The sequence below is a fragment of the Triticum aestivum genome, chromosome 5D (assembly GCF_018294505.1).
Source record: "Triticum aestivum cultivar Chinese Spring chromosome 5D, IWGSC CS RefSeq v2.1, whole genome shotgun sequence".
In the NCBI taxonomy this organism is placed as follows: domain Eukaryota; kingdom Viridiplantae; phylum Streptophyta; class Magnoliopsida; order Poales; family Poaceae; genus Triticum; species Triticum aestivum.
In genome coordinates, this window is record NC_057808.1 from 561,384,392 (window position 1) to 561,404,118 (window position 19,727).

Below are 19,727 nucleotides of genomic sequence, written 5' to 3' on the forward strand. Positions count from 1 at the left end.
AAAATTGATAGCAACTACTCCTACAAGTGCCTAGAGACTATATCATGCATTAGAACTACTTAGAACCATATAAATTTGACATGCAAGCTCAAGAACATGGTCACCTAGGCAGCACAAATTTGCAATGAATAGAGCACTAGAACAAAAACTAATTGGACCAATGGAGGAGTCACATACCAAGGAACAATCCCCCCAAGCAGTTTGGTGAGAGGTGCTTTGAGCAAGGAGATCGAAAATCGCAACAAAATGAGCTAGAACTCGTGCTTGAGGTGGATGGTGATTTTTTGGGAGGAAGAAGAAGTGTGTGGGTGCAGGAATAAGTGGAGGGGAGCCACCGTGGGCACACGAGGCAGGGGGCGCGCCCAGGGGGTAGGGCGTGCCCTCCACCCTCGTGGCCAGGTGCTTGCCCCTCCTGCTGTGTTTCCAGTGCCAGATATTCTCAAATATTCCAAAAAAAATCATATTCCATTTTCAGGGAATTTGGAGAACTTTTATTTTCGGGGTATTTTTATATTGCACGGATAAATCAGAAAACTGACAGAAAAATACTATTTTTGCTTTATTTCAATTAAATAACAGAAAGTAGAGAGAGGGTACAGAATGTTGTGCCTTCTAGTTTCATCCATCTCATGCTCATCAAAAGGAATCCACTAACAAGGTTGATCAAGTCTTGTTAACAAACTCATTCCGAATAACATGGAACCGGAGAAATTTCGAATAACACTATGTTACCTCAACGGGGATATGCACATCCCCAATAATAAGAATATCATATTTCTTCTTGACAGTGGGAAGAGGAAATTCAAAACCTCCAAAAATAATCGATGGAATTTTTCCAATAGAATTAATACTATGAACTTGAGGTTGTTTCCTCGGGAAGTGTACTGTATGCTCATTACCATTAACATGAAAAGTGACATTACCTTTTTTGCAATCAATAACTGCCCCTGCAGTATTCAAAAAGGGTCTTCCAAGAATAATAGACATACTATCGTCCTCGGGAATATCAAGAATAACAAAGTCCGTTAAAATGGTAATGTTTGCAACCACAACAGGCACATCCTCACAAATACCGACAGGTATAGCAGTTGATTTATCAGCCATTTGCAAAGATATTTCAGTAGGTGTCAACTTATTCAAATCAAGTCTACGATATAAAGAGAGAGGCATAACACTAACACCGGCTCCAAGATCACATAAAGCAGTTTTAACATAGTTTCTTTTAATGGATCATGGTATAGTAGGTACTCCTGGATCTCCAAGCTTCTTTGGAATTCCACCCTTAAAAGTATAATTAGCAAGCATGGTGGAAATTTCAGCTTCCGGTATCTTTCTTTTATTTGTGACAATTTCTTTCATATACTTAGCATAAGGATTCATTTTGAGCATATCAGTTAATCGCGTACACAAAAAGATAGGTCTAATCATTTCAGCAAAGCGCTCAAAATCCTCATCATCCTTTTTCTTGGATGGTTTGGGAGGAAAAGGCATGGGTTTCTGAACCCATGGTTCTCTTTCTTTACCGTGCTTCCTAGCAACAAAATCTCTCTTATCATAACATTGATTCTTTGATTGTGGGTTATCAAGATCAACAGCAGGTTCAATTTCTACATCATTATCATTACTAGGTTGAGCATCATCATGAACATTATCATTAACGTTTTCACTAGGTTCATGTTCATTACCAGATTGTGTTTCAGCATCAGAAATAGAGATATCATTTGAATTCTCAGGTGGTTCAGCAATAGGTTCACTAGAAGCATGCAAAGTCCTATCATTTTTCTTTTTCTTCTTTTTAGAAGGACTAGGTGCATCAATATTATTTCTCTGAGAATCTTGCTCAATTCTCTTAGGGTGGCCTTCAGGATACAAAGGTTCCTGAGTCATCTTACCAGTTCTAGTAGCCACTCTAATAGCATAATCATTATTCTTACTATTCAATTCATTGAGCAAATCATTTTGATCCTTAAGTACTTGTTCTACTTGAGTGGTAACCATAGAAGCATGTTTACTAATGAGTTTAAGTTCACCTTTAACTCTAGACATATAATCACCCAAGTGTTCAAGCGTATCGGAATTGTATTTCAATTGTCTACCAAAATAAGCATTGAAGTTTTCTTGTTTGACAATAAAATTATCAAACTCTTCTAAGCATTGTCTAGCAGACTTATAGTGAGGAATATCACCTTCATCAAATCTATAGAGAGAATTTACCTTTACTACTTGTGTCGGGTTATCAAGACCATGAGCTTCTTCAATAGGTAATGGATTAGGATCACATGTTTCTTCAACAGGCGGTAAATTAAGACCATGTATTTCTTCAATAGGAGGTAAATTCTTAACATCTTCAGCTTTAATACCTTTTTCTTTCATAGATTTCTTTGCCTCTTGCATATCTTCAGGACTGAGAAATAGAACACCTCTCTTCTTCGGAGTTGGTTTAGGAATAGGCTCAGGAATTGGCTCAGGAGTTGGCTCAGGAAGTGTCCAATTATTTTCATTTGTCAACATATTATTCGGTGTTCTTTCCCTGAAAACAGAACCAGCACAACTATCCAGGTAATCTTTGGAAGCATCGGTTAGTCCATTATAAAAGATATCAAATATTTCATTTTTCTTGAGAGGATGATCAGGCAAAGCATTAAGTAATTGGAGAAGCCTCCCCCAAGCTTGTGGGAGACTCTCTTCTTCAATTTGCACAAAATTATATATTTCCCTTAAAGCAGCTTGTTTCTTATGAGCGGGGAAATATTTAGCAGACAAGTAATAAATCATATCCTGGGGACTACGCACACAACCAGGATCAAGAGAATTAAACCATATCTTAGCATCACCCTTTAATGAGAACAGAAATATTTTGAGGATATAAAGGTAGCGAGATTTCTCATCATTAGTGAACAGGGTGGCTATATCATTTAATTTAGTAAGGCCACAACAGTTTCAGATTCATAGCCATGAAAAGGATCAGATTCAACCAAAGTAATTATATCAGGATCAACAGAAAATTCATAATCCTTATCAGCAACACAGATAGGTGAAGTAGCAAAAGCAGGGTCAGGTTTCATTCTAGCATTAAGAGATTGCTGCTTCCATTTAGCTAATAACTTTTTGAGCTCGTATCTATCTTTGCAAGCTAAAATAGCTAAAGCAGCTTCTTTTTCCAAAACATAACCCTCAGGAATAACAGGCGATTCATATTTATTAGGGGGAGAGTCTTCATCATCACTTTCATCAATGTTATCAGTTTCAATAATTTCATTCTCTCTAACCCTAGCAAGTTGTTCATCAAGAAATTCACCAAGTGGCACAGTAGTATCAAGCATAGTAGTAGTTTCATCATAAGTATCATGCATAGCAGAAGTGGCATCATCGATAACATGCGACATATCAGAATGAATAGCAGAAGCAGGTTTGGGTGTCGCAAGCTTACTCAAAACAGAAGGTGAATCAAGTGCAGAGCTAGATGGCAGTTCCTTACCTCCCCTCGTAGTTGAGGGATAAATTGTTGTCTTAGCGTCTTTCAAGTTCTTCATAGTGACCAGCAGATATAAATCCCAAGTGACTCAAAGAATAGAGCTATGCTCCCCGGCAACGGCGCCAGAAAATAGTCTTGATAACCCACAAGTATAGGGGATCGCAACAGTTTTCGAGGGTAGAGTATTCAACCTAAATTTATTGATTCGACACAAGGGGAGCCAAAGAATATTCTCAAGTATTAGCAGTTGAGTTGTCAATTCAACCACACCTGGATAACTTAGTATCTGCAGCAAAGTATTTAGTAGCAAAGTAGTATGATAGTAGTGGTAACGGTAACAAAAGTAACGGTAGCAAAAGTAATATTTTTGGTCTTTTGTAGTGATTGTAACAGTAGCAACGGAAAAGTAAATGAGCGAAGAACAATATGTGAAAAGCTCGTAGGCATTGGATCGGTGATGGAGAATTATGCTGGATGCGGTTCATCATGTAACAGTCATAACATAGGGTGACACAGAACTAGCTCCAATTCATCAATGTAATGTAGACATGTATTCCGAATATAGTCATACGTGCTTATGGAAAAGAACTTGCATGACATCTTTTGTCCTACCCTCCCGTGGCAGCGGGGTCCTAATGGAAACTAAGGGATATTAAGGCCTCCTTTTAATAGAGTACCGGAACAAAGCATTAGCACATAGTGAATACATGAACTCCTCAAACTATGGTCATCACCGGGAGTGGTCCCGATTATTGTCACTTCGGGGTTGCCGGATCATAACACATAGTAGGTGACTATAGACTTGCAAGATAGGATCAAGAACTCACATATATTCATGAAAACATAATAGGTTCAGATCTGAAATCATGGCACTCGGGCCCTAGTGACAAGCATTAAGCATAGCAAAGTCATAACAACATCAATCTCAGACCATAGTGGATACTAGGGATCAAACCCTAACAAAACTAACTCGATTACATGATAGATCTCATCCAACCCATCACCGTCCAGCAAGCCTACGATGGAATTACTCACGCACGGCGGTGAGCATCATGAAATTGATGATGGAGGATGGTTGATGATGATGACGGCGACGAATCCCCCTCTCCGGAGCCCCGAACGGACTCCAGATCAGCCCACCCGAGAGGTTTTTGGGCGTGGCGGCGGCTCCGTATCGTAAAACGCGATGAATCCTTCTCTCTGGTTTTTTCTCCCTGAAAGTGAATATATGGAGTTGGAGTTGAGGTCGGTGGAGCGTCAGGGGGCCCACGAGGTAGGGGGGCGCGCCCAGGGGGGCAGGCGCGCCCCCCACCCTCGTGGACAGGGTGTGGGCCCCCTGACGTGGATTTTTCTTCCAGTATTTTTTATATTTTCCAAAAAGATGTTCCGTGGAGTTTCAGGTCATTCCGAGAACTTTTGTTTCTGCACATAAATAACACCATGGAAAGTCTGCTGAAAACAACGTCAGTCCGGGTTTCTTCCATTCAAATCATGCAAGTTAGAGTCCAAAACAAGGGCAAAAGTGTTTGGAAAAGTAGATACGACGGAGACGTATCACGAGGCGACGGGACAGCGAGGCCGAGGGGACGGCGACGGGTGCGGCGGCGACGGCGGCGACGGCGACGGGGACGGCGACGGGGGCGGCGACGAGGGGCGGTGACGACGAGGCAGAGGAGAAGAAGCAGAGGGAGAATGAACTGACGAATTTTTTTGAAGTGTTTTCTTATATAGAGCCCCCCTTTAGTACGAGTTGGAGCCACCAACCGGTACTAAAGGTCTGTTTTGACCAGGCCAAGCGGCGGGAAGCGCCCACCTTTAGTACCGGGTGTGGCTCCAACCGGTACTAAAGACCCCCCTTTAGTACCGGTTGGAGCCACGACCCGGTACTAAAGGGGATGCGCTGGCGCAGGTGCGGTGCGGCAAGTTTAGTCCCACCTCGCTAGCCGAGGGGCGTCCGCACTGGTTTATAAGCCCCAGTGCGGTAGCTCTCTCGAGCTCCTCTCCAAAGCAGGCCTACTGGGCCTACCTGTTCTATGCTGCCCTGTGGGCCTACTGGGCCTTTGCGGGCCTGCATTCCGGCCCAACAAGACGTTCGGTTTCTAGTCGTATGCAGGCCGCTCTGGCCCAGTAGGTGGGCTTTTTATTTTCTTATTTTTTTGCTTTATTTATTTTTGTTTTATTTATTTTTGAGTTGTTTTTTGCTGTATTTAGAGTTTCTTTCTGAATATTTCTTCTTTAGGTACAAAAAATTACAAACTTTCTGTTAGTGCCAGTAGTTTTCAAATTTGAATAGTTTAAATTTTGAATTATTTGAAATTTGTGTGAATCACTAGTTTGTGAATAACTTAACTTTGAAAATTGATTTTTCAGTGATTCTTTTTCTTATGTTTAATATTAGTGTGTTTTATATTATATTCAATTTGGTAATGCTTAGATTATTTAAAAAATGAAATGCCTTTGTAACAGATGAGTTTTCGTCCGAAACCCTGATACTTCGAAAGAGATTGTCCATTTTGTACACGAAGTGCATCCAGTTTTTGTGGTAACCCTCTCTACTTTTTTGCACATGTTATGTGGGTGAAATTATGATACCATGCCAACTTTCAACCTTTTCTGAGTTCATTTGAAATGCTTTTCAATTTCAGGGTCATTTAGCTGAAAAATCAGTAAATGCATGAAAGAATTTGTTTGCACATAAAATTTCTTCGCGTTTCAAATGCCAAAACACATAACTACCCTAACTATTACAGAGATTCCCTCCTGGGTGTGAAACGCAGAAGAAAGTGATGATAGTGAAGCCGATCACATCCCAGATCTTTGGGTGTGAAATTTTTTCTTCGCGTGTGTCCCTTTGCACCGTAGCCATAGAAAATCTTCATCATTTAACTGGATGCTCGGGTCAATATTCACTGTGAATGGAGCAATTTCATCAAACTTTTCCTAATCTTCTGACATGTCTGTCTTGTCATCCACTCCACGATGTTTCTCTTCCCAGAAAGAACTATGTGGCGCTTTGGCTCATCGTATGATGCATTCGCTTCCTTATCTTTTCTTTTTCTCGGCTTGGTAGACATGTCCTTCACATAGAAAACCTGTGCCACATCATTGCTAGGACGAATGCTTCGTCTGGATACGCAAGATTGTTGAGATCCACTATTGTCATTCCGTACTGCGGGTCTTCCGTTACCCCGCCTCGTGACATATTGACCCATTTGCACCGAAACAAAGGGACCTTCAAACCACGTCCATAGTCAAGTTCCCATATGTCCTCTATGTAACCAGAATATGTTTCCTTTCCCGTCTTGGTTGTTGCATCAAAGCGGACACCACTGTTTTGGTTGGTGCTCTTCTTATCTTGGGCGATCATGTAAAATGTATTACCATTTATCTCGTACCCTTTGAAAGTCATTATATTCGAAGATGGTAACTGGGACAGTGAGTATAGGTCATCTTCAATAGAGGCGTCATGCATGGTACGTGTCTGCAACCAGCCGGCGAAACTCCTGGTTTGTTCACGTGTAATCCAGTCATCAGACCGCTCCGGGTGTTTGGAGCGTAGAAAATTCTTGTGTTCGTCCATATACGGAGCCACCAAGGCGGAATTCTGTAGAACTGTGTAGTGTGCTTCAGTGAGAGAATGTCCGTCCATACATATTATTTAATTCCCTCCTAGCGTGCCTTTTCCACCAGTCTGCCCTTATACCGCGATTCAGGAACACCAATAGGCTTAAGGTCATGAATAAAGTCAATACAAAACTCAATGACCTCCTCATTTTCATGGCCCTTGGAGATGCTTCCTTCTGGCCTAGCACGGTTATGAACATATTTCTTTAAGACTCCCATGAACCTCTCAAAGGGGAACATATTGTGTAGAAATACAGGACCCAAAACGTTAATCTCTTCGCATAGGTGAACTAGGATGTGCGTCATGATGTTGAAGAAGGATGGTGGGAACACCAACTCGAAACTGACAAGACATTGCACCAAATCATTCTCTAACCTTGGTATGATTTCTGGATCGATTACCTTCTGAGAGATTGCATTGAGGAATGCACATAGCTTCACAATGGCTAATCGAACGTTATCCGGTAGAAGCCCCCTCAACGCAACCGGAAGCAGTTGCGTCATAATCACGTGGCAGTCATGAGACTTTAGGTTCTGGAACTTTTTCTCTGCCATGTTTATTATTCCCTTTATATTCGACGAGAAGCCAGACGGTACCTTAATACTGAGCAGGCATTCAAAGAAGATTTCCTTCTCTTCTTTGGTAAGAGCGTAGCTGGCATGACCCTAATGTATGCCGTCTTTTCCGTGCATACGTTGCTGGTCCGCCCATGCCTCAGGTGTATCTTTTGTCTTCCCATACACGCCCAAGAAGCCAAGCAGGGTCACGCAAAGATTCTTTGTCACGTGCATCACGTCGATTGCGGAGCGGACCTCTAGGTATTTCCAATAGGGCAGGTCCCAAAATATAGATTTCTTCTTCCACATGGGTGCGCGTTCGTCAGCGTCATTCGGAACAGGTTGTCCGCCAGGACCCTTTCCAAAGACTACCTTCAAATCCTTGACCATATCATGTACATCAGCACCAGTACAGTGGCGAGGCTTCGTCCGGTGATCCGCCTCACCTTTGAAATGCTTGCCTTTCTTTCTTACGGGATGCCTGCTCGGAAGAAATCGACGATGTCCCACGTACACATTCTTCCTACAATTGTCCAAATATATACTGTCGGTATCATCCAAACAGTGCGTGCATGCGCGGTATCCCTTGTTTGTCTGACCTGAAAGGTTACTGAGAGCAGGCCAATCATTGATGGTCACGAACAGCAACACCTTTAGGTCAAATTCTTCCTGTCCGTGCTTATCCCACGCACGTACACCTGTTCCATTCAACAGATGTAAGAGTTCTTCAACTAATGGCCTTAGGTACACATCAATGTCGTTGCCGGGTTGCTTAGGGCCTTGGATGAGCACTGGCATCATAATGAAGTTCCGCTTCATGCACAACCAAGGAGGAAGGTTATACAAACATAGAGTCAGCCAGGTGCTATGGTTGCTGCTCTACTCCCCAAAAGGCTTAATGCCATCTGTGCTTAGACCAAACCATACGTTCCTTGCGTCATCTGCAAACTCCTTCCTGTACTTTCTCTCGATTTTTCTCCACTGCGACCCGTCAGCGGGTACTCTCAACTTTCCGTCTTTCTTACGGTCTTCTCTATGCCATCGCATCGCCTTGGCATGCTCTTTGTTTTGGAACAAACGTTTCAACCGTGGTATTATAGAAGCATAACACATCACCTTGGCAGGAATCTTCTTCTTGGGGCGCTCGCCCTCGACATCACCAGGGTCATCGCGGCTGATCTTATAGCGCAATGCACCGCATACCGGGCAAGCGTTCAAATCCTCGTACTCACCGCGGTAGAGGATGCAGTCATTAGGGCATGCATGTATCTTCTGCACCTCTAACCCTAGAGGGCGGACAGCCTTCTTTGCTTCGTACGTATTCTCGGGCAATTCGTTGTCCTTTGGAAGCATATTCTTTATCATTACCAGCAACTTTCCAAATCCCTTGTCAGATACACCATTCTCTGCCTTCCATTGCAGCAATTCCAGTGTGGTGCCCAACTTTTTCTTGTCAGCTTCGCAATTCGGGTACAAACAATTTTTGTGATCCTCTAACATGCGCTGCAACTTCTTCTTCTCCAAATCACTTGCGCAGTTTCTCTTTGCATCGGCAATGGCCCGACCTAGATCATCAACGGGCTCATCTGATGCCTCTTCTTCAGCTTCTTCCCGCATTGTCGGCTCGGCTTCTTCCCCCATTGTTGTATCATCGTATTCAGGGAACCCATGGCCAGGATAGCTGTCGTCGTCCTCTTCTTCTTCATTGTCTTCCATCATAACCCCTCTTTCTCCGTGCTTGGTCCAAACATTATAGTGGGGCATGAAACCGGACTCAAACAGGTGGACGTGAATGGTTCTTGACGTAGAGTAATTGTGATCATTCTTACAACCAGCACATGGACAAGGCATAAAACCATCCGCCCGCTTGTTTGCCTCAGCCGCAAGCAGAAAAGTATGCACGCCATTAATGAACTCGGGAGAGCATCGGTCATCATACATCCATTGTCGGCTCATCTTCATTACACAACACCGAAAAGACCAAATTAATACAAGTTCATACATAAAGTTCATACATATATATAGTTCATACAACACTTAAATGCAACAAACAAACAACTCTCTAGCTAAAGCATTTAAATGCAACAACAAATGCGATCAAGATCGCAACTAAGGTAACAATTGATCCAACAGCATAATGATACCAAGCCTCACTATCAATGGCATATTTTCTAATCTTTCTAGTTTTCAAGCGCATTTTCTCCATCTTGATCTTGTGATCATCGACGACATCGGCAACATGCAACTCCAATTCCATCTTCTCCCCCTCAATTCTTTTCAATTTTTCTTTCAAATACTCGTTTTTTCTTTCAACTAAATTTAACCTCTCCACAATAGGGTCGGTTGGAATTTCCGGTTCACAAACCTCCTAGATAAAAATATCTATGTTAACTTGATGGGCATAATTTTTCATAAACACGAAATGCAACAACTAGTTTTAAAAGAGAATATACCACATCTGAATCATAACAAGGACGAGGGCCGGCGGGGACGGATATCAAAACCATGGCACTATGTATAACAAACAATGTATGGGTAAGATAATTATACGAGTAACTATATATCCAAATCACACAAACATCAATTTTTTATATAAAACATTCATGAACAAGAGGCTCACCACAAGGTGGTGCCGGCGGCGGGACGGTGCGGGCGATCGACGGTGGTTACGGCGGAGATTTAGAAGGCACTAAGTAAACCACACCTACATATGCAAACTAAGTGTTATTTTTTTACCTCAAATTGCATATAAATCAAATACTAGCACATATAATTCCTCCAAAATTACTAAACTCACAAATTAATCACTATACAAAGCATTGCAAGAGCTAATCTAGCAATGAGAGATGAAAGGACAAAGTTGCTAACCTTTGTGATCATTTGAATGGATGGGGGCCTTCAAATCTTGACAAATTTTGGGCAAAATGTGTGATGAGCTCAAGAGGAAGAGGGGAAGAACAGAGAGGAGAGGGGAAAGAGGAATAACAGAGCGAGCTCGGGTAGACGAAGGGTTTATGTAGGACGACCTTTAGTACCGGTTCGTGACACAAACCGGTACTAAAGGTGTTGGAGGGGCCCCAGACTGACAACATCCTGCCTCCACTCACTTTAGTACCGGTTCGTGGCACGAACCGGTGCTAAAGGTTCGCCATGAACCGGTACTAATGAGAGCGGCCGGCTAGCCGTTGGAACCGGCACTAATGGACACATTAGTGCCAGCTCAAAATCAAACCGGCACTAATGTGCTTCACATTTGACCCTTTTTCTACTAGTGACACATCATTGACTGGAACATCTGCCTCCCTACAGAGCAATAGTTCCTAGTACTCAGTGGCCCAGCCTTACCACAAGTCTGCTTGCATTTCTGTTATTCAAACATTAGGGCATCTCCAACATTAAACCATCACTCCTAGATAAGCAATAGTTTTCTTCCCCCACGATAAGCACCTAGTTAAGCACTCAGCATTGGAGATACCCTTATTGGGCCTCATTTGCTAGAATTTAGTCAATCGCTCAATCTGTAGACATGACTTGGTAAATATCTAAATGCTCACTTATTTGGATCATATGGCCAGCTTGACTAATAACGTTAGGCTGTACATGTGGTTTCCAACTACTATATGTAACAACTAAAAAACACTATTATATGTAAGAAACATTATATGACACTCTATAAGAAAGATTATGTATACAATTCAGCTAGAAAGGTTAGGAAAGGAAGCAGCAGCCAACATTTTAAACACTGCTAGATTCCCTGATTAGCAAGATGCAGTAACCTGAAAAAGAACTTGGTCTGAGTAGCAAGCATTGTTCTAATTCTGCAAAGATTAAAATACTAATGCATATATGTGCTCCAAACTAACTTTACCATCTGCTGAAATTGCATTGCGGGACATCAATTTATCATAACTACAGCTAACATTAGATGTAGCCGCATTTGCATAATTTTTTCATTTGTTCGCATAGAGTTGCGACAATTGGCCTCGAGTTCATAATTTTAGCCACATCGTGGCAGATCTCCAACCATTAAGGGCTACATTGTGGATAGCAATTCACAAGACTATTAGAGGGTGAACTAACAAGGGCTGCCGGCGGGGGCGTGGTATCCCACTCGTGTGACTCGGTTAGGAATCGGCCGAACCACACCGACTCTCGCATCGCGGACATCCAGTCCTAAAATCAAATGGCCCAGATGCGTACTACGAAATCAAAAAAATCAAACACGAGAAAAAGGCACATATGTGTAAAACAAAGGAGGCGCTGCCTCTTACCTGATCTTCGTTGCCTAGGGTCCCCGGATCCAGTGACGGCGAGGACAGGTCGGTCTCGGCTCCCATGAAACTGACCGGATCTGAGCTAAGGAATCGGCAGGCGCGCGAGATCCCTAAGGTTGCGCTGGATTTAGGCTAGCAAAAGTGTATGGGGCATACCATGGTGGTCGGCGCCGGTAGGAGACACGGCCTAAACGGCAGCGGTGCAAATCCTAACTGAAGAAGCGAACAGAGCAGAGGGATATGCACTTCGTCGCTGAATTATGGAATAAACCAGGGTCTTTTTTGCACACATTGCAATGCCAAATGAGTCTGCTCAATCCTGTACCCCCAGTACAGATCCAACGCCCCACATGGTCTTGTATCACCGTAGCATCTCATGCACCGTATCACCAGATATCTACCCCACTATGCAGAGACGGGTTATAACCTAAAATTTCTATTCTATGGTTAATCGATCGATTCGCATCCATTGTTTGGTGAACCATCTGGTACGTACGTGCAGCGAGAGCATGTCATCGTCGAGATACAAGCGGCGGAGGGTCGCCGATGCCGATGCCGATGCCGACGCCGCCATCGCTAGGGACCCATCACTAGTAGAAAACAGGGTTTTGGTTCGGCCAGAAAAGAGCATTAATCCCGGTTGCATTACGGACCGGGACTAATGTGAGCATTAGTCCCGGTTCGAGCGGCTAGGGCACCGTACAGGCATTAGTCCCGGTTCAAACGGGACCTTTAGTCCCGGTTGGTGCCACGAACCGGGACTAAAGGGTGCGATGCCAATTAGTACCGGTTCGTGGCACCAACCGGTACTAAAGGTTAGACCTTTAGTCCCGGTTTGAGACACCAACCGGTACTAATGGGTTTGAGGCATTAGTACCGGTTCGTGGCACGAACCGGTACTAAAGGTCCCATTTTCAAACTCTACCCCCACCCCCGGTGGATCGTCTTTTCAGTTTTGTAAAAAGCTAAAGAAAATGATAAAAACTTCAAAAATTAAAATCCTTCCAAATGTAGTTATGTTACTACATGTACTAGTTAGGAAAATTTAAAAACTTAAATTTGGACATGTTTTGCAAAAAGTGTAGGGAAAATGTAAAACGGCTATAACTTTTGCATACGATGTCAGAAAAAACATATAATATATCAAAATGTTCAGCACAAAAATTCGCATCCGATTTTGACCGCCTACGGCCTGTTTGCAAATTTTTAGAATCCTTAAATTTTAAAAGGAAAAAAAGTTATGCTCAAATTTCAATTTTTTTCAATTTTGGTCAAACTACTTATTCAAGAAGTATTAGTGTTACTAAATAATTATTTAATAATATTAGTGTTACTAAATAATTATTACAGTTTTTTAGAATTTTGGTTAAATTTGGTCAAACTGTGGTCAAACTACTTATTCAAGAAATATTAGTGTTACTACATAATTATTGAAGAATATTAGTGTTACTAAATAATTATTTCAATTTTTTGAATTTTGGTCAAATCTGGTCAAATTGTGGTCAAACTATGGTCAAACTACTTATTGAAGAAATATTAGTGTTACTAAATAATTATTGTTTTTTTAGAATAATAGTTTCAAACTCAAACAGTGAAACATGTGACTTCATGCTCAAGCTAAACTCCTGAGGGTTAATAGGATTGACATCTTTCTATTGTCAGGTAAACAACAAGTGCAGACTTGGAAACGAGGGGAATAGAACCCGAAAGTTAAGCGTGCTCAGGCTGGAGTAGTCAGAGGATGGGTGACCGGCTGGGAAGTTAGATGATTTGGAATGATGATGGGTGATTAGAGATTAGAGGTTAAATTGAGCAGTGATGAGGGGTGATTAGAGATTAAATTGAAAAATAATTTAGAAATTTGAAATTAAAAAAATTTAAAAAAATCAATTTGTTTTCGTAAAAATATCTTTAGTACCGGTTGGTGTTACCAACCGGGACTAAAGGTGAAGCTCCAGACAGCGGCCACATGGACGGCCTTTAGTCCTGGTTCGTGTAAGAACCGGGACTAAAGGGGAGGCTTTAGTAACGATCCTTTAGTCCCGGTTCCAGAACCGGGACTAAAGGCGCTTATGAATCGGGACAAATGACCCTTTTTCTATTAGTGCATCCCCGTGGGCGGCGCTGCCCGGGAGCTGCTGGACCTGATCGCGTGGCAGGTTCTTGCGGTCGCCGATTTGCAGGACTACGTCCGGCTCCGTGCCGTGTGCGCGCACTGGCGCGCCAGCACCGCCTGCCCGCGCGGCCGCGGCATCGTCGACCGGCGCTTCCACCCACGAAAGTGGATGATGCTGCCTGAGGTCCACGGCCTCTACCTGGGCAACAGCAGGCTGCGCGGCTTCGTCCGCTTCTTCAACCTCTCCACCGGCGCCTTCGCCCGTGCCAACCTCCCGCTATTCACGGACCACTGCGCCCTCGACTCCATTGACGGCCTCCTCCTGCTGCAGCGCGCGGGACCACGACACCGCCGTCCGCCTCCTCCACCCCTTCACCGGCGACGTCCTCGACTTCCCGCCTCTGGAGACCCTCCTGAGGCACGCGGGCGCGGCGACGCCCGACGCCAAGTGGTGTCGTATATGAAATATCGTTGCCGCCTCTATGAACGTGGGCGCGAACGGAGTCGTCTCGCTCATGATTTTGATGGCACACCCTTGGAGCAAGATAGCATTTGCCACCTCCGAAGATCCACAATGGAGGGTTTCAAGCTGGTTCGCCTCCCGAAGTTGTCGTCCAACCTCGTTCCAAGGAAAGATATATGCGGTCCGTTTTACCACAAGTTTCGCCCAACCAGAGGTGCTAGAGACCGGCCCACCACAGCTACAGGGGGTGGAAGAACCCTGGCTGCCACCACCAAGGTCGATTGCCAAATGCCCAGCAAGCACACCCGACACCTTTTACACGTACCATCTGGTAGAATGCGGCCCAGAGATCCTGGTGGTCATTCTAAGCCACAACTACAAGAAGATTGCAGTTTACAGACTAGCTGACCTTATGCTGGGAAGGTTTGTGCCAATGACATGCATCGGTGGCAACGCCCTCTTCATCGAAGGGAGGACGCTGTGCGTCAGTTCCAAAGCGTTTCCTACCATTGTGGGTGACACCATCGTCTTTCTCAATAGGAAGCAACATTGTCTTGCTCAATACCACCTGGGCAGCGACACATTGTTATCGGCAGAATATAGATTTGCGGACGCATATGCTATGAAAATTCCTTGTAGCATAATTCAACATATCTACACATGTTGCTATCGTAAAATATGGTTAGTGATGCACATGTTTTTTATTTTCTGTTCCACCATTGTTCTCCCTGATCATAATCGTTCCTTTTGCCAGAATATTTAATTTTGTGCTGCTAGGTAAGCTCATTGTTCCCCCTCTCTGTGTGCAGGAACAAGGGACAGATAGTGTTTCGGAAGAAGCAGAACAAGTGGCGGGTGAAGGGAAAGTGGCGAATTGGGGTACGTACATCTTTGCCTACGATGGTATGATCTTTTTCTAGAGTATGCATTTTTGGTTTGTTTACATTTACTGATTATCCCCCAAAGGGTGACTATGGCCAACTGGTTAATTCCCGGGGAAGGGACGATATGGGGGCTCACGCGTTAGTTTCTTCTCGATACGCCTCGCACCCATGCATGTGAAAAATATTGCACTACTTATATTCCAAAAATATTGTACATAAATACAACAATCTAATATTAATGTTCTAATAAGCAATTCAAACTATTTAAAAAATTAATGTTCCTATTTTCATTAAAGCATATAGCAACTAATTCCCGCAACAATCTGTGGGGTATCTAGTTGTATGTGTTGGTGGGTCAAACACACACTGATGCTAACATGTTTGTTCTGGAAGTTGTACAAGGATAGTTTGTTGTATTGTCCACCAAAGCAAACAAAAATGATGCATGCTGATTTCACATTTAGACCACTCTTTTTTTCGTCTTTTTGCATATATTTAGAATCTCTTAGATTATGTATCTCAATACTTCATTGTGTATGTGTCTTCTACTATTTATTGGATCAGGTTTATTACATCAATATGTAACTGTGGTCTTAAAATACAAATCAAGGTGCCCAGGCGTCTTAAAAGACTATAAGTGAAATGGACTTGACAGGCGATGGAGAAGTGATATTTGACACGTACGAATCTTAATTTCGCTTCTTATTATTCTAGCAGGTCTTCTCTTTTGGAGCTACGTGCGTGAGAAATCTGTTATTGTCAGTGAATCGATCATCAATTCATCGTCACATCGATGGATGGATCAGATCATGAGATCATCTACAGCAATACGTAGCAAAAAAGAGCACTCATATGATCCGTGGACGCATGAAAAAGTAGGGGGGAAGCGACGGCGCAGACAGGAGGAAGAGAATGGGACGGGGCTAGGCTTCCTTTGCTGTCGGGATAGCCAGATTGGGTCCCTCGAGCGGTGCGCCAGAACGGCGCCATGAATGTGCCCTCACTGTCCTCACCTAAAATCGGAGGAGACGCCCGTCGGACCCATCGGTTTCTGCGCGTTTCCGTATGGGTCCCGTCCATCAGTCCGGCATGGTGGGTCCCACATATGAAGTGGCGGAGGTACAGTAGCGATGTTGGGCGGGCCAATAGAAAGGAAAGCCCAATAGTTTTGCACTCTTGGCCCAGTCTAGTTTGAATACCCTACTGCACTTGCTATGGGCTGGGTGGGCCATGACCTTTTTCAGCAACCCGTGGCTCCGCCAGTGCATATAAGGGCTGAGTATGAGGGTTGTTGGTCGATTCGGACGTTCGGGCTGGGTTTGCCCGATGGTAAATTCCTGGTCGGACAGGCCGCTCGGGCGTTTGGTGCAGATACGAGACGTCCGGTCTACATGCTCCGAGAGACCTCCAAAGTGTGCCTGTGTTATTATTAAATTAAAAAGAAAACAGGCAAGTGTGGAGGCCGAACAAAATTAGTGCGTGCGTCTGCCGTTCTGCATGCTCGTCGTCATGACACGATCGATGGTACGTATACAGCAGTGCACGGACGCCCCGAGGGAAATGAACGGGATGGAACAGCGTTGGGACGTTGCGCTTGCAGTTGCAGGTGATGACTGATGAGGCCGGCGGCGGTCAGCTCGCACATGCACATGTCAGCCATAGACATTGACGGGTGGTACGTGTGTGTTGGATGGACGTCGATCGTACGTTGCGGGTCGATCGATCTGTGGCGTCCCCCGTAGGCCGGCCGGGCGGCATGGGCATGACTGCTGTGCGTCTGCCCTGCACCAGCTCCAGCAATGGATCGCTGCCAATCTCTACCTGCACAATTTAACGCCGGACCGGACGTACGTACGGCCGGCGAGTGCGTGCACACATACCGAGGCCGGCTGCTGGCAGCAAGCACCGGCCGCAGTCTGCACGATGCCATTGTTATTGAATGCCCGATAGAAATGAATCGTGTCACCAACCAACAGAAACTTATACATATGCTGCAATGCAACAGCAGCCGTTAACCATGCACGTACTTTGGCTACTAAAGTACGTATTATATGTTGCCATCGTACTTACGTGCATACATGCATGCATGCACGCGGGCTCAGTCCACCAGTACGTAGCAATATATAGGCATGGCTTAGCTACTTGCTACTGTAGCACTACGACTAAGTACGAGTGCACCACTAACGCACATGCATCTTTCCTCACATGACGGCGCAGGCGTTGGGGTTCTCGTCACTGAACATCTGCGGCGCGTGCAGCATCTCCACCCGGTACGACGTCGTCCACCCCCCTGCTACCACTCCCCCTCCTCCGCCGCCCACGCCGCCGTACATCATCGCCATCGGGAACGCCTGCTCCGCGGCCACCGCAGCGCCGCCGGCCTCCTCCCCGCCGTCCTCCTGCTTGTTCTTGTTCCTGTTCTTCTTCTTGCCACCGCCTCCTTGCCCCTGCTGCTGCTGCTGCTGCTCCCCGGCGTCCTCGCCGCTGTCCTTCTGCTGCTTCTTCTTGTCGCCGCTGTCCTTCTGCTGCTTCTTCTTGTCGCCGCCATCCTTGTTCTTGGCCGTTGGCGGGGGCACGACGTCGACGTCCCTCCGGAGCTTGCGCCGGAGCACGTCGGGGAGGGCCTTGGCGTCCATGGTGCCCTGCACCGTCGCGTGCTCCTTGGCCGTGTCCACCTTCACCTCCTTCACGCCTGCATACATGCATTCATGCAGCACCCATGGGCAAGAACGTCAATCATTTCGATTCCCAGCGACAGCCATGCAGTGTTGCAGCAGCGCTTGCTGCACGACAACTCCATGAATGAATGTACTACGTGCTGCATGCATGCCATGCATGATGCATGGCAGGAAGAGAGAGAGAGAGAGAGAGAGAGAGAGAGAGAGAGAGAGAGAGAGAGAGAGAGAGAGAGAGAGAGAGAGTCAGTGGGTGGGTTGCATGCTCAGTCAATTATGCAGTTACCTTTGATCTTGTGCGCGGTCCGCCTGATCCGGTCAATGCAGCCGTTGCAGTGGAGCCCGATCTTCACCACCACCGTCGTCTCCGGACCCTAATTAGTTAACAAACAAACTAATCACCATCAGCATCAGATGCATCCATAATTCCGTACTAATCCCATTTGATTGATTAAGGACCAATGCTAGTTAATCATCAAACTAATCACCTCCTTGTTATTCTTCTTCTTGTCATCGCCGGCGGTCTTGGCGCCCTTGCCGTCGCCGGCCTGACCCTTCTTGCCCTCGGCGGTGTCGCCGCCGTCCTTCTTCTTCTTGGGGTTGGGGGGATTGGGCGGGGAGACGAACGCGACGGGCTTGTGCGTCCTGGCCTCGACGCGCTCCTTGAGGTCCCAGGGGTCGACAGCCTTGCCGCACACCGTCACCGTGCCGGCGGCCACGTCCGCCGCCACGCCCTCCACACCCTGCGCCGCCTTGACGGCCTTGACGACCTTGCGCGCGCAGCCGTCGCAGTGCAGGTCCACCCCGAGCACCACGGGCGCCGCTTCTTTCTTCTTCCCACCGTCGCCGTCTTCTTTCTTCTTCTGCTGCTTCTTGTTTGCCCTCTCGTTCCCCTCGTCGCCGGTGCCATTCCCCCCCTCTTTCTCCTTGGCGTCGGCACCCTCCGCCATGACCGGCTCGCTCGCTCACTCGAGATGGATGTACTCGTGGTCGTTGTTGTGCCTGTGTTGTGTTGTGCCAGAGGAAGAAGAAAGGGAGAGATGGATCGGAGGTTGGGTTGGGCTGGCGAGGAGAGAAGAGGAGGGCGCATAAATAGGAGCTCCGGGACTTGGTCGTCGTAGTAGCTGCTCAGCTCAGCTCAGCTGAGACCGCTTCTCCTGTACATTACCAAGGAGTACGTTCCATGCATGCATGCATGCATGCATACGCCCGAATCTTTCTACTCCGCTCTTAATTTGTTTGTTACAAATTAACCGGTGCTGATTGCACTCCACATACATAAAATTGGCCGGTGGAAACAAATTGATTAAAAAAACCTTTTAATAAAGGACTCCACTACAAATCTGACGTAGGTTTATGACCATGGCAAATTATGTTCTTCAAGGATGTCAAGTATATTTGGTGAGCATAGCAAATTCGTCTTGGTTCATTTTTATATTAAAATTTGTCGTGTTTGCAAACTAAATTTGCCATCATCCCGATAAGGGACGTAGATGGATCGGATCGGATAATGCTTTTCCCATATCCTTTGCCATATTTTTTTTGTCGGATTCGGATATGAGCAGATAATGACCGGATGCGGTTTTGAACGTGGATTTTATCAGATTACGGATTCAGAGCGGAAATAGAGTGGACTCGGACTGGAAACGAAAGAAAAA

General features: G+C 45.3%; 1 protein-coding gene across 1 annotated transcript; it reads right to left on the minus strand.

The window, feature by feature from the left end:
• Nucleotides 1-17,343: 17,343 nt before the first annotated feature.
• On the minus strand, nucleotides 17,344-19,144 carry LOC123126249 (heavy metal-associated isoprenylated plant protein 3). Its single transcript, XM_044546620.1, has 3 exons — nucleotides 18,558-19,144; nucleotides 18,356-18,443; nucleotides 17,344-18,086 (listed from the first exon to the last, which is right to left on the minus strand). The coding sequence occupies exons 1-3, from the start codon at nucleotides 19,017-19,019 to the stop codon at nucleotides 17,596-17,598; spliced, it is 1,041 nt and encodes a 346-aa protein (XP_044402555.1). The 5' UTR covers nucleotides 19,020-19,144; the 3' UTR covers nucleotides 17,344-17,595.
• Nucleotides 19,145-19,727: the final 583 nt, after the last annotated feature.

What these genes read in the sequence shown, in the direction of transcription:
- LOC123126249 (XM_044546620.1), bottom strand. Translation starts at nt 19,019, where the DNA reads ATGGCGGAGGGTGCCGACGCCAAGGAGAAAGAGGGGGGGAATGGCACC. An exon ending in AGAAGAAGAATAACAAGGAG is followed by an intron (nt 18,444 to 18,557) that starts GTGATTAGTTTG and finishes TTAACTAATTAG; the next exon opens with GGTCCGGAGACGACGGTGGT. An exon ending in GACCGCGCACAAGATCAAAG is followed by an intron (nt 18,087 to 18,355) that starts GTAACTGCATAA and finishes GCATGTATGCAG; the next exon opens with GCGTGAAGGAGGTGAAGGTG.